The following is a 14,559-nucleotide window of genomic DNA, read 5'->3' on the forward strand; positions in this document are numbered from 1 at the left end:
AAACTCTCAAGTTCCAATTTTTATTTTATTTTTATTTTTGCTTCTAAAACTCAATCTTCCAAAAGCATATTATAGCTTTGAAGGTCCAAGTTCGGGAAGAAGAAAAAATTAATTCTACAACTTGGGAATTTCAGAATTGTAAAATCACTGAAATCACTGAAAATCAGGAATATACTTTTGAAACTCCAAGTAAATGTTGAAGGGTGCTAAAAGCAAAAAAGGGGTACAGAAAATGTAATCTAAAATGCTGAGGGTGAATCTCTTCTTGTTACATTGTTAGTGTATCAGTGCCTACCATTAGGCCATTTTTTGGGGATAACGACTCGCTATCAAGGCATTGTACCTCCTGTATACAAACACCTCGTTTTTATATTACAGAGCACGTCTATAACACGAGAATTTCCTGTACAAATTTCTGCTGCAGCTACAACTATAACCTAAATAAATATTTTCCTAAATCCATAAAACAAATATCTTCGAGATAGAAACCAGAAGATGAGGCTTCTTAATCAGCTACTGTCATGTATCGGCAGGCAGCGTTTACCACCTCCTCACTAGCAACACACCACTAGCTAACCTCAATATTCTTAGACACTGTAAATCTGTAATGTCCCCGAAAAACCAAACTTCCTGAAAATCTTTTTGACAATAGGAAGTCCTGATCAATTATCAGTACCAGAATTGAAAAAATCTGTGGACAGAAAAATTATACTACTTACCACATACAACGTTGACCAAAGTTATCCCAGAGGTTCAAATTAAATTGGCTCAGGGGAGTGACAGCATAGCTTTTCCCAAAGTTATACACCATATCGTCTCAAAGCATTGCTCAAGCTTGGCATCACATTATATGCTTGATATGATCTTCTGAGTTCAATAATGGAACCAACCTGGATCAATAAAACCAAGGACTAAGTGAATCTATACAACAGACTAGGAAGTTGAACAAAGCATTTGATGGTTTATGTATTATGTTTAAAGAAAGTCTTTTAAATTTTCAGTACTGTATATAAGTAAGACACTTGAACCAATTCCATTATTTTTTGTAGAAGGAAAACTGTTCAACTAAATCCCCTTATACCCAATGTAAATCATTTATTTCTTTTTTGGGTGATGAGAATAGAAACTATAAATCAGTAAGATACTACCAGTACTAGTGACATGCCAGTTATGGGCTCCCAAAAGTGGAATTACATAAAAAGCAATTCAAGCCAGGGAAGTGCAGCTGGCATGAATTTCTTGCTTGATAATGTGGTGTTACCAATGAGTTTGCATGTAAAGTATAATTACAAGAATCCTCCTTGCATGAGATAAATAACATAATACTATTGTTTTAGATATTTTCACCTTAAATTTGTATAATACTCTTATATTAAATTTTTTAATATGCACTCTTGTAATATTAATATATTATTCAAACTTTCTAAGTATACATGCTCCTACGAGCAAAACTAATTGCAGATTTAAGCATATTCCATATTTCAACTGCTATCTTGTGCATATTGATATGCCGATCAAATCAGGAGGCAATGCAACGATCCTCTGAAATTATCCATTCCTCATCTTTATGGTCCTTTTCTTTTATTTTTGGGCATGTATAAGTATGTCTGAGACATATTTGTCATCTTCAAAACAAAATTAATTGAATAACTGAATATGCATCTCAAAAGAAAATTAAGTGTGTTTAGCTCATCTTATTTTAGAGAAATAATTTCTTATTTTTTGTCTGCTTCATGAGAAAGCTTTTAAAAAAACAAAGGACTGTTTACTTATGTTCTGTTTTAACTTTTAATTACAAAAATGTCCCCTTGCTTTCATTTCATGTTCTTTTTTAAAAAATTTATGTAAGAAACAGTTATTTTCACTGTTTCCTGTACAAACTTTTGAAAGCGAGAAACAAAACGAAACAATGTAAATTTTTTGTAATTAAGAGTAAAAACAAAATGAAAATAAAAAACATTTTCTCAAATAAAATAGTGCCCAATCCCTTAAACAATTGTTACCAAACATGCTACTGGTCAAAATTTTAGTAGAGTCTGAAAACCCAATTTTCTAGATATCAGACATGTTACTTTAATGTCAAAATTTAAGCTTGAGTGAGGACATAGGGAAGGGAGATGAAGTAAAATTTCAAAAGCCTTCATTTGCATCCTGACAAGTACCTGAAAGCTGAGTAAGCATTTTGTATAATGTCTCCATATATCCCGTAAGTATTCCCACGCATATTATTAGAGATGAACCTTGACCTGAAGAAGGTATTATTAGTCACAGCAGAATGAATTCAATGATTAAAGCAGACATCCAACATCTAATGAGTCTTTCAAATCACATAACTGACTTAAGTATAGGGAATAATCAACATCTCCCTTCCCTTTGCAGTGTGGCAACTGGCAAAGAGATAGCATTGAAGTCAACCAGATCAGCTAAAACTGAAATTATCAGATTAGTTATGATTTAGGTGTTTTTCCAATATTTCTACAATTTTCAGTTTTACCAAACTAACAAGATCCTTGACACAGGCAGTAGATAAATTTTATTTAAATATTTAAGTTGAGACAATTCTCCTCTAAATTTCAAATTTTGAATAAAAAATGACTTTAAAAATGCAATTTGTAAATATAATTAAATAAAAACATAAAAGTAGGAAGTGGGTGAAAGAGGTCGATCTAAGCCATTAATTTGGAAAGACAGTTTTCTCCTTCCTATTCAATTGTATTAAACAAAATGCTAGGCTTTCAGAGAAGAGGGATTGGATGCCAAGTGAAAGAATCTTCCTTCTATTGTAGAGTAGATTACATACTTATGTAGCATGACAAAGTCAATAAAAAAGCATAGAAAATGAAATTGCAAAGTAACATAGGAAAAACGACAAAAGCAAATAGGTAAAAAGTCATTCATTGTCATCTTTTATGGTTCAAAATTACATATGACTCCTAACTAATAAATAAGACAAGTCAATTGAGGAGCATCCACTTATCATTTGCATAAGTTCTTACAAATTCAAAGTTGACATTCATCCATAACATTTCCCACCATATGCTCTGGTTATCTTTTAAATTTTAACTTCAACAACTCAAATCAAAAGTGATAAAGTAACAGTTATGTGGCAAGAAAAATACCAAATCCAGATTCTGATATGGTATCACATATCCATGTAATAGTCATTGCACCACAAACCAATAAAACAGATGTCACCATTACATGCTTGACCCTGCAAAAGTAGCAAATATTTTAACAAAACAAAAATATATATTAATTTGACGAGATTTTCCGCCAAATTTATTACTCAGTAAAATTATGACAACAATCAAATAGAATGAAAACCATATTATCAAGCATAAAACAAAACAAAAAAAAAATAGGATAGCAGTTTCATAATGTGCTTATAAAAAAAGGAAATGTCATAATGTAATGAAGGCCAATGACACTGCTATGTCCACCAGTAATTAAGATCATCTATTTTTAAAGAAATCTGTTGAAATTACAATATATGAAAAATCATCTATTTGACCTTACTCATGATATCAACTTGTGAAGATAACATTGGTAGTTCAATTATTTGTTGGATTATTGAAATCTTGCTAGTAAAATATTCTTGTATACAAATTACCTATAAGTGGCAGCATAAATTGAATATGGAAGTGAGTAACAAGCCACTATTAAAGCTTCCAAAATTGCAAAGCCAAATGACATCCACCATCTGAAATGTGCGGAACAAGTGAATAGTTCATTAGTTGAAATTTCTTAAATCAAATATAAAGGGAGATAGCAAAAAAATGTTTAGCTAGAAATTAGGTGACTGCTCAAGATGAATAGATAGGCCCACATATAACTCTTAATCTTCTCATGCCCATCCAGACCTTCTTTCCGTAAGTTTACTAGAGAAGGGACAACATGACAGAGTACCTGCACATGAATATCTTGTATAAATGCAGTTCATAAAAGGCTGAAACATCAAAAAAGAAATCAACCATACACAAGAAAAATGGGTATCCGGTTGAGATTTGAGAACCTCAGTGTTCTTTAGTCTTTACAACCAAGTACTTCACGGTTCACAGTTAAAATAAGGAGAAAAATAATTCTTCTTTCAAAGATACTTATTTACAGAAGACTTATTTCCTTACATAATCTAAAGCACAGAGAGCAATGTTTCCAAAGATCTACTTTGCTTTAAAAGAGGAACACAACTGGTTTCATATATTGATATATATCACATACTTTTATGAACACACTTGCAAAATTATCAAAGAATTAAAAATCGAATATAATGAAAGGAAGTTGAACATCCTTTGGCCATCAAAGTAACAGAAAGTAAACTTTTGCATCAAATATCTGTCTAACAACTCAATAAATAAAGGGGGCATACCTGCACAATAATGGACGCGATTGATTATCTGAGGACTGATCCCAAGCTGGAAAATAGATAGCTTGAGCTCAGCAGTGAAGTCACCAAGTTCATCTGCCAGAAGCTACATGAATAACTGTTCACATGTATAAACTCAGAAAAATATCCAAGCAAAAAATTGCTCCAGAAAATATTGGACTGTTGACCTAACTCAGTTATTAAATTGTAGGTATCCTATCTTAGGATTTACTTAAATTCAAATTGTAAATATCTTATCTTATCTTAGGATTTCTATATATATCTACAATCAATGTTGGAATACATGTACAACTATAATCAATTTTGGAATGTGATTACCATCCTTCCACTACTTTCTATAGCAAAAACACTGACATAATGGTCCAAATTTTCCTTCTCACAAGCTACCTTGAGCTAACACCCAAATTGAGTTCAAATATGTCAAATTTGAGTTTCAGGGCCATTAGCAAATTCACCCAAATATTTCTCCTCATTTTATTTTCTTGCATCCAATTATGGTCCCTTTAGGTTCACAGGAGTTTCAAAACGAATATCACTCAATTAACATTTGCCAATGAGAATCAAAAAGCGTGGCTATGTGTTGTAAGAGCTACAGAGGTTAAAATCAACGCATGGTGCAACTTACCAACAGATGATCCTGCGACAAAGCTCAAGTAGTCTTCCGGTATCAACCTTCTGTCAAACCCCGGAAGAGGAATAAAATAGCCAACGCGACTAATCACAATTAACACAGCCGTTACGAACAGCCTCCTCCGAATCTCGCTCTTGAAAAACGATTCCGCGGCGCCGTTAATCACAGAACCCAATCGCGCAAAGTTCAGAAACCTGTTCCTGAACATCAATGGTTTCAGTTGCAGGGTTCCCGAGTTGTCAGCACTCGGAGACGACGCAAGAATCGCCTCCCCTCCATCGCCGCCGCGTGTCGCCGGAACAACTTCCTTGCTCCTCGGAGCATCGACGCGCACATAATCATCTCGGAGCCGGTCGGAGAAGCTAACAGAGAGAGTCCGGTTCAGCTTCGGAAACAAAGACCGGTTCGGTGCGTTGTTGAATGCGGGGTTTGTGAAAAGGTAAACCCTAGTTCCAACTCCGTTGATGCATTTTACGTATCTTCTTTCTGCATAATTAACGTTCAATAAGAGGCTACAATGCTTTGTATAAATAGCTTCTTCTTTTTTTTTCTCTCTTTAGCGTTAAGAGGAGGAAACTTACCTCTGAGTGCGTTGGGTTTGGTAAGGAAGCAGTGTGGATAGAAGTGATTAGGGGAGAATCGCGTTGCTTCCATGGTTGTTGGACTTGGAACAGTGAGAGTGAGTGTGTCCGCGGCCTGGATCCTCTGTTTCTCGAACTAAGTTACACGATCTCTGGGGGTATTTTCATTGGACCATGTCACGATGTGTGTGCCAACTCGGTACGTGGCGTGGGATGATTGGTTTAGTAGGAGTCGTGGGAATATTTTTGACAAAATTGGGACAACTTTTATTATAACATTGAATTTTTTAAGGGAAATTTTTTTTACGTGTATAGAAAAAAGTGTAAGACAGAAATATTTAGGTTAAAACTTAAAATACAATTTTTAGTCACCCATGTTTTGATTATGTTATATTTAATTTAGTATTTTATATTTTCAAGTAATTTAAAATGATTATTCTAAAATAATAATCTTTTCAATTTTGACACACGACTTTTTTTAAATTAATTCAAAATATAAAAATTGTTTCATTATATTCACATACAGAAAAACTATATAACTCACCTATTTAAATCAAAAACAATCATGAACATGGTGTAAAAATATGTGAAAAGTGATTTCAATGGGAAATTAAAAAGTTTAAAAGAATTCATAATTAATTATTCATTTGATTCTTATAATTATATAAATTTTACCTTTTAATCTTTATACTTAAAATCATCTATTTTAGTTCACACATATTATTTTTAATCATTTTTAGTCCCTATAGCCTAAACTCATAAGGATTAAAAATAGTATGATAATGACTAAAGTGGAAGATTTTTTTTAAAAAATGCATGGACTATATATAATGGTAAAGTTTGTACAGCTATGAAAATAAAATAAGTAATTAAATAATATAAAAATTTTCTATGGTTGCCTGTGATTAATTTCTCATGTGATTTTCATCATATGTTATGATCCTTTTTTGGTTTTGAATATCAATTGAATTTCATAGTTTTTCTGCAAAAGTGAATCTAATGACACAAGTTTCATATTTTGAATTAACCAAAAATATTCAAAATCATGTCCAGTAATTGAAAAGATCAATATTTTGGAAGGATCAATTTGTCCCACTTTAAAAATATAAAAGACTAATTTGACTTTTTTAAAAGATAAAAGAACAAACTAAATATAATAAAGTTGTTGCATATTAGTTATTTTTTCACTAAGTAAAATTTAGATATAATAAGGTAAAATATATTTTTCATCTTTTTAAAATTTTCAAAGGTTGTTTTTAGTCCCTATAAAAAAATTGTCAATTTTCGTGCATCTAAATTTGAAATACACCCTTTTTTATCCTTCAAAGTGTGTTTGGATAGTGCTTTATTCTGGGATGAAAAATGATCTAGATCGATAGCACTTCAAGTGAAATATGGATATTTCAAAATTAGATGGGACAAAAATTGAAAAAAAAAAAAGAAACTAATACTGAACTTTGAAATTTTTAGAGGAACCAAAAATATAGTTTACCCTGTAATATCTCAAATATATGTTTGACTTTAATTTCCATTAGTGAAAAATTTATATTGTCAACATTTAAAAATATCATTGTTATATCTTTTATAGTAGTTATTATAAAATCAAAAAACTTACCATATATAATATAATTATGATTATAAAAGTTAATTATAACTTTGGATGGCAAGGTAAAAGGTCATATAGAATTGTTTCTTCATTTTTTTTCCGGAGCGAATCAAATTTGTTGAGTGAAAAACACATTTTTGCATTTTTGGTTGAGTGACCAAATGGTTGTTAAGCAAAAAAGGCTCTTTGTCATGCATGCATAATGCATAATTGATGGTTAATTGAGTAGACATGTAAGTTATGGTTGTTTGGTGGGATCCAATGTAAGTTATGGTTGTTTGGTGGGATCCAACCTAGTGCTGGAGGAATTAACAAACACAAATAACAATGAATGAGCATAGAAAATAGGTGGCAGGCTAATCCCACTAAAGATTAAGGTTGTTTCATGTCTTATTATGGTCAGTCAATATCCCCCATCACACACCTATTTTGACAAAATCTCTAACTTTCAAAGGGTGAATCATAGACACTCCTCAATGGCTAGGTGATATGTGCTATGTTAAGGGATAGATGTATCTATATATGTTGGTCACTTACACAATGAAAATTTCGTTAGACTTAAATTTACATCTCATGACATGAAAAAGAGATGAGAGTAATAAAAATGAAAGTGTAAAAATAAATATGTGTGACTACATCATCGAAAAGAAGATATATAATAATTGTATACAAAAAGATTGATGTACAACCAAGAAGAAAAGATAACATAAAATTGATTAAAGTGATTTTGACACATATAAAAAAGATCTCGCTTGACACAATGACACTAATGAAAAAAGAGTAGAGGGGGAGAGTAAGAAAGACATTTAAGGAAATGATCAATAAGGATCTCATGGTAAATAATACTAATAAAACTTTAATCTTTAATCAAATAAAATAATGCCAAGTGATCTATATATCTAATCAACTCATATAATAGGATAAGACTTTTATAATTATTGTAACTTTTCTTCTTATCAAAAATTAATTCTTCAACTTCACCTCAAACAGTCAAACAATTAATGTTTTCTTCTTTTTTCCCTAAGAAAAATAAGCTTCTACACCGTGACAGTAGTATATTAAAATGAAGTGTGCGACCTAAAACAAAAAAGGAAGCATGAAGTGTGCCATATTATAGAACCGGTACCTTTGTGCTTTTTTATTATTATTATTATTATGATGATAAATCATAAGTTAACAATGTTACACGGTGAGGGCTCCTATAGCTATAATAATAGCAGCACAAATAATTCAACACCCTGGCTTTATGATGGAATTGCCTCTAGCTAATTAACTTACTGCATACATATACAATATCAGCTCCTTTTGGTGTTAATCAAATCAGGAGCTAGTATGTCCATTCCTTTGGAAGAAATATCTCAGGAGAAGAACTTTGACTCTGAGAAACAACACTGCATTGCATAAGAGCATCTTTCTGATCCGTTTTCTTTTTTGTTGACTCACTGGTGGATACTACTCCGCTTCTCGAGCTATATTTGGGAGCTGAAATGAGATCATGGCATTATAGAACTTTCCTTCTATATCGTATAATTAAGTTTAAAATTTAGGGTACACATTCCATGCACTGAAAATTGTATGTCTTTTAAACATTTTAATAAGATATTGGAATATGATATGTAACATATTTTTCTTAAATAAAGGGCTAGGATACGAGACCTTGAGAAGGTGAAATCTGCAGGCCTAATTGGTGCACTTTAAGATTTAGAGCTTGAACTACTCGGGCTGGAAGGAGGACAGGAGCGCATGCTGCAAAATATATTCAATCTTAAGGTCAAAATGACACACTATTGTAACTTACACCAAAAACTCAAATTTTTTTTTATATGTGAGAATAAAAAATAACATTAAAAATATATAATAATTCACATCTTTTTCAATCAATTGAATTAAACTCTCTTATATATTATACCTTAATATAATAACTTTAAATAACATGATGTGAATTTCATGAATCAAAACGTTGAATTATAACTACATAAATATACATAATGAAAAAGTCATGCTGTCACAAACATACACCTCATTAGGAGGAAATAAAAAAGAGCAAACCTGGCTTGCTGGTTGATTTTGTGCCTGCTTTTTGGGGTAAGAACACGCCAGTACCACATGATCCTTGCCCCGAAACTAAGAAAACAGCTTGCATTCCAGGCCCACCTGTGGCATGTTTGGGCCTTTGACATGATGATCTTGTAAAAAGATTTGAGCACTGGAGTACATATACATATTTTAATTTCAACAAAAGAAGAAAATCAGATATATGAAATGGAAATAATAATAAGTAAAATTATTCAGCAAATAAAGTCCAAATCTGAAAGCGACTTCATTAATTAAATGTAGTACATAAGAATATGTTTAATATTTCCCTCTCCTTCAGCCGTATTAATTAATTGCTATTTGCCTATATGATGTGTGGATATTGCATAGTGCAGAATTCCAGATACACCAGACATTGGCAGTGAGGAAGTTACAATTAACCACTGCATGCACCAATTTTTTTAAGGCACTAGCTCATTATATATATTGGTTAAGGAATTAAAATATAAAGGTTTGAATAACGAATGAAAATATTTAAAGCCTTAAAATTTTCATTTTTTAATGTAAACTCAATATCTTATTGAGAGCATATTTTTCTTAACAAATGGGTGTCGATTAACAAAACCCTGACCTTACACCCTTTTCTTTAATAATGTAAATCATGATAATCATCAATCTACAACTCCAGAAGCTTTCATATGTCATTGCAGATTGATTATGCGTGCATGCGACCAATAATAAGGCATGCTTCATGACATATCTAATTTCATATTGCATGCTTTAGTACTTTTCTACAAGCCACTAAAGTTATCTACATATGTAGGTTTGTGTAACATATTATATATAATATAAGTGTGCACCTTTACAATTTTTAAAATAAAATCAGAGTAACTAGCTAGATTGAGATAATTTTCAACTGACACGTTAACGTCCATCCTTATTTATAATTTGATTTTTTGAGTCATGTTAGAGGGAGCTAGCTGAATTTTGTGCCACGCCATCAACCATATCAATTAAATTAATTAATTAGGATCTGCTTTATATTTGGCCTTTTGTTCTCAACTCAAAAAGAATGTTACCGAAAGTACAAGAAAAAATTTAAAAAAGGTAAAAAAGGCAAGGATTATCTGCAGCGTGCAACGCTAAAGAGTACAGACCCTTTTTGTTTCAAAAGAAAACTGTGTGCAGAGGAATAGTCGAAGTGCAAAAGCATATATTTTCTGTTCGACCCACTAACGCCTAGGGTAGCTACATTTCCTTATACTAAAGTGATTAATTAATTAAAATCCCACATATAATGATAACTTCAAATAGTAGCCTTACACGTAAGTGCCCAGAATGTGACGGCGAATCTTTGATTAAATAAAACTATTTTTACATTCTTAATTAGTAATTTCACTTGCATATAAAGTGTGCCTAACTTATCAGCTTTGGAATATTTGTCATCTCACATTTTTAAAGTACATATACTATTAAAGCTACAGCTTGATTAATACCTAAACCTAACTTAAAGAATGCATCCTTTAATATTATACCTACCATAACTTCTACGCAAACATTGCATCTCCTGAAGCCACAACCAGAGGCAGAGAGATTAATTGAATTACATTGAACAGTACCTGTGACTGTGTTTCCCGTTGATATCTGTGGTAACCGTGTTGCCGCTGTTTTTGGTGGCGGTTCCTCATATGTATCTGTTGGAAAGTTCACACACATACACATATATATATATATATATATATATATATATATATATATATATATATATATATATATATATATATATATTTATCACACAAAATCCAATCAGTGAAGCCAAATGCTTTATATCAATTCAATCAAACATTTGACTTCTAATATATATAACACTAATTAAAATATTAATATAATTATAACCAAACTATATGTTAACCGTGAAATGTGGAGAGAAAGTAGCATTACACCCACATAAGAGTGTGTCTGAAGGGTTATTAGGTTGATTTAGTTATGAAGGGAAAATAGATGCCAGAGATCATAAGTTCAAATTCTTCCACCAATAAAAAAAAAACTAACTCGATAAAAAAAAAAATAATCGAAGAGTGTGCATGATCCAATTAATCTCTAGTTTTAATGAAACTACTAAATTGCTTATTTCAAACACCTAGCTAGAGGAACTAATGAGAGAAGAACCAAAGGTATTATTAATTACTAACCTTGGAGTCGCATGCCTCGTCCAAAACATGAGAGGGTAGCCAGAGCATTCCTTCTTCAAAACCAACTTCAGCAGCATCATCATGAACAGAAGCCATGAGCAGAACAGAGAAAAGATTACACAACTGATATTGATGATTGTGATGAGTACTCGTTCTGGAATGTGAGAGGGAGAGAGGGCTTTTAAACTCCAACTTCCGACCTACAACTCAACTAAAATAACTTGCGTGTCAGGGAGTGCAGAAAATAAATAAATAATAATTTTCTTTTATGTGCCTTCAATAAGAGACACTAGACTTTTTATTTATAGAGATTATTTCTCATCCATATTTATTATAAAAAATTAAAAAACTTAATATATATGATAATTAGATTATAATATAAAATGTTCTATACAACATTGTCTTTATTTAAATTCATATTAATAAATTTATTTATTTTTTCTTATAATTAATCATTTAATTTTATAAACTATTTAATACAGTATTATAAAATGAGTAATTTGATTTTTTTGCAAAGTGAGAAAAATACAGTATAAAAAAAATACACCTACTATCATTAATTAAGAATAATTCACGAGAAAGTTGAAAATTTTAATTAGTGAAAGTAAATTTATTAATAATTTGTACTATTTTTTTGTCAAAAATATTTTTAAAATTATTAGGACTCAGTCATTTTTTTCCAACAAATTCTTTTCACCTAATTTGTTAATGTGTTGATAGAGAATAGTGGTGATTATGCATTTGTGACTTTATATTCCTCAATTCTTCGAAGAGAGAAAAATAGTTCATCTTATTAATTTACATCATTTATTATTTGTTGACTAAAAAAATATAAAATAATAAAAAATTACTAATTCCAAAAAATATTTTAAAGTAGGTGTTATAAAAACACAAACGAATTTATCAAAATATTGCGTTATGTTGCCAAAAGTTTATGGTTGACCGCCATATAATATAATAGACACGACTGGATTTACACTAATGGACAGCATTCAATTAATACCCAGACATGGTTAAAGAATGTATATTCTTAATTGAACAGTGATATCCATTAAAAAAATGAATAGTGATATTAACATATTTTTATTCATTCTTTTTAATATATTAGTTAAAATTATTTAAAAAATATATAATATCGAGAAAGAGACTTATTAAATGAGATAATATGTAAGATAAAAAGTGTATCTTTTTAATAAATTTCAATCAATAATAAATAATATATTTAAAAAAATGTGTTAAAAAGTGTATTTCTGTAATTTTTTAATTAATTATCATCTTGCCTTGCAATTTCCTCTTTATGCACCCAGAAAGAAATTATTATATGAAGGCACAGGTTTATGATTGATCTTACAATTTTTGTTTTGACAGAAAAAGTTTCACCATCAACGTTGAAGTTAAAATTTGAAAAATATTTATTTCATCACTTTTTATTATATTCCCTTTATTACAATACCTATAAAATACTAGGATCAAGCATGCATAAAAAGAATAAAAAAAAGGTTAAAAAGAGAAAGCCTTTGCTAATAAATGCAAAAAAAAATAATTGTAAAATACCAGTAATCAAGATTCTCAATTAGTGTATATATCAAATTCATGAAAGAACATTAAAAAACAGTAGCCATATGATTGTTTCTTGAAAAGTAATTCTCTAAAACATATTATTTTCTATGTTAGCTTTTCAAATGATTTCATGTCAACCCTTTGGTACTGTGGAATAACATCACATGAGGGACATTTCTGTAGTGTGCTAAGGGGTTCGGTAAACCCCTACATCTATTATAACTTGTAAGTTATTCTTAACGTAATATGCTCTGCTGCTTCCTCCATAACCTCATGTTAATTTATTTTGGTCAAAGCCTCTTATCGTTGCCTCGTTGGATTATTTTTAAACAATATATTAGTTTTTGGATGCCAAATTGTTCTTATATATAATAATTAAGAAATCATTAATGTCTAAAAAATTTTGGTAGTCATCCAAAGTTAGCTTAAATTTTCATGAGGGAACAAAATCTGATGCATAATTTGTTGAGGGTGGAAAAACTGGCGCATATGTTATCATCTATATAACCCTTGTATGTACGTATGTGGAAGCTTATAACAACTATTCTTAACCACCTTACCAAATCCTTCCAACATCTTTGAAAGAGTAGCAATAAGCATAAAACAATCATAACGACTTCATCTTCATCAATACAAAGGCTTCATAACACCAAAATGTGTAAGAGTCATTCTCAATTCTTATAACACTTAACCTTGTAAGCAAATTTTTATTTCTTTTGGGTATAATTTCCCTTTTCTTTCACCAAACAAGACACAAAAGTGATTACATTCAGTTAGGTGAGCTTGAGGGATGTGATGGATTGATGATGATGGCATGTGGGGCTCGTGCTTCTGATACAAACTACAAGCATGCAATACCCCTACTCCATTCCTTATTCAAATAAAGTCAATTCATGATTCAGGACAAAGCTCAAGCTTAATCTTTTTTTGTTTATTCAATTCTAACTTTCTAACTTATTTAATGTGCAGGATTTCTGTGAAGCAGGTTGTCAATGCGATCAATGAGCAGTTGAGAACAAACCAGAAAAATAAAAATAAAACGAGTAATTAATTTTTTTTGAATAACTTTCATTATTCATAGTGTATTTAATGTGGCAGATTATGGTTGGTGAAGCAAGGTTCTTATTTTTTGGTCAGGTATGTTGAGAAAAAACAGAAACCGAGCGAATTAAATTGCAGATATCCAAACTCAAGTGATTTAGGTCACCAAAACTCCCATCTCTGATGAGTTGGCAGGTCAAGCAATAAAATTCAACACTACATAATTAAGAAGTTCTGGCAACCTAACTCTGTAACCAAAGCTATAAATAAACAAAAATAATTTACTACCAGGAATTGAGTCTAGCAGAAGAGGTTACTTCTCTACAACGCAGCAAGGTCAAATTTTCATTAAAAAAAGTATCAGACATTTAGTGTTGAGAATCCTAAAATTGACTAAATATAGGTTAAAGGTCCAAGTGGAGAAGAACGAAGTCATCGTAATTGGAGAAGGACAAAGCCCCCGAGTGAAGAAGGATGAAGGCCCAAATTAAATTGATAGTATCTCCGTCTCTTGACCTTCATCCTTCTCC

The 14,559-nt window shown here is 31.0% G+C and overlaps 2 protein-coding genes across 7 annotated transcripts; both read right to left on the reverse strand.

Annotated features, from left to right (window-relative positions):
* Positions 1–183: 183 nt before the first annotated feature.
* On the reverse strand, positions 184–5,715 carry LOC100781502 (preprotein translocase subunit SCY2, chloroplastic). 6 transcript variants are annotated; one of them, XM_014771380.3, is made up of 9 exons: positions 5,597–5,715; positions 5,010–5,501; positions 4,367–4,459; positions 3,827–3,906; positions 3,611–3,700; positions 3,120–3,211; positions 2,163–2,246; positions 720–890; positions 184–630 (listed from the first exon to the last, which is right to left on the reverse strand). In XM_014771380.3, the coding sequence occupies exons 1-4, from the start codon at positions 5,667–5,669 to the stop codon at positions 3,845–3,847; spliced, it is 720 nt and encodes a 239-aa protein (XP_014626866.1). In that variant the 5' UTR covers positions 5,670–5,715; the 3' UTR covers positions 184–630; positions 720–890; positions 2,163–2,246; positions 3,120–3,211; positions 3,611–3,700; positions 3,827–3,844. The 6 variants fall into 6 exon arrangements, 5 of the variants coding, with proteins under 5 accessions (XP_014626866.1, XP_006604427.1, XP_040868512.1 ...); XM_006604364.4 differs by having other exon boundaries at positions 184–638; XM_041012578.1 differs by lacking the exon at positions 3,827–3,906 and having other exon boundaries at positions 184–638.
* A 2,601-nt stretch (positions 5,716–8,316) lies between these two features.
* LOC100781513 (uncharacterized) lies at positions 8,317–11,700 on the reverse strand. The gene is made up of 5 exons (XM_003554199.5): positions 11,429–11,700; positions 10,856–10,930; positions 9,252–9,408; positions 8,859–8,948; positions 8,317–8,684 (listed from the first exon to the last, which is right to left on the reverse strand). The coding sequence occupies exons 1-5, from the start codon at positions 11,522–11,524 to the stop codon at positions 8,530–8,532; spliced, it is 573 nt and encodes a 190-aa protein (XP_003554247.1). The 5' UTR covers positions 11,525–11,700; the 3' UTR covers positions 8,317–8,529.
* Positions 11,701–14,559: the final 2,859 nt, after the last annotated feature.

The sequence above is a fragment of the Glycine max genome, chromosome 19 (genome assembly GCF_000004515.6).
Source record: "Glycine max cultivar Williams 82 chromosome 19, Glycine_max_v4.0, whole genome shotgun sequence".
Classification (NCBI taxonomy): domain Eukaryota; kingdom Viridiplantae; phylum Streptophyta; class Magnoliopsida; order Fabales; family Fabaceae; genus Glycine; species Glycine max.

Coding starts and splice junctions, on each gene's coding strand:
- LOC100781513 (XM_003554199.5), bottom strand. CDS start 11,524: ATGGCTTCTGTTCATGATGATGCTGCTGAAGTTGGTTTTGAAGAAGGA. Junction 10,931..11,428: donor ACGAGGCATGCGACTCCAAG/GTTAGTAATTAA, acceptor ACTTTCCAACAG/ATACATATGAGGAACCGCCA. Junction 8,685..8,858: donor GCAGATTTCACCTTCTCAAG/GTCTCGTATCCT, acceptor ATCTCATTTCAG/CTCCCAAATATAGCTCGAGA.
- LOC100781502 (XM_014771380.3), bottom strand. CDS start 5,669: ATGGAAGCAACGCGATTCTCCCCTAATCACTTCTATCCACACTGCTTC. Junction 5,502..5,596: donor CAAACCCAACGCACTCAGAG/GTAAGTTTCCTC, acceptor TTAATTATGCAG/AAAGAAGATACGTAAAATGC. Junction 4,460..5,009: donor TGTCGCAGGATCATCTGTTG/GTAAGTTGCACC, acceptor AGCTTCTGGCAG/ATGAACTTGGTGACTTCACT.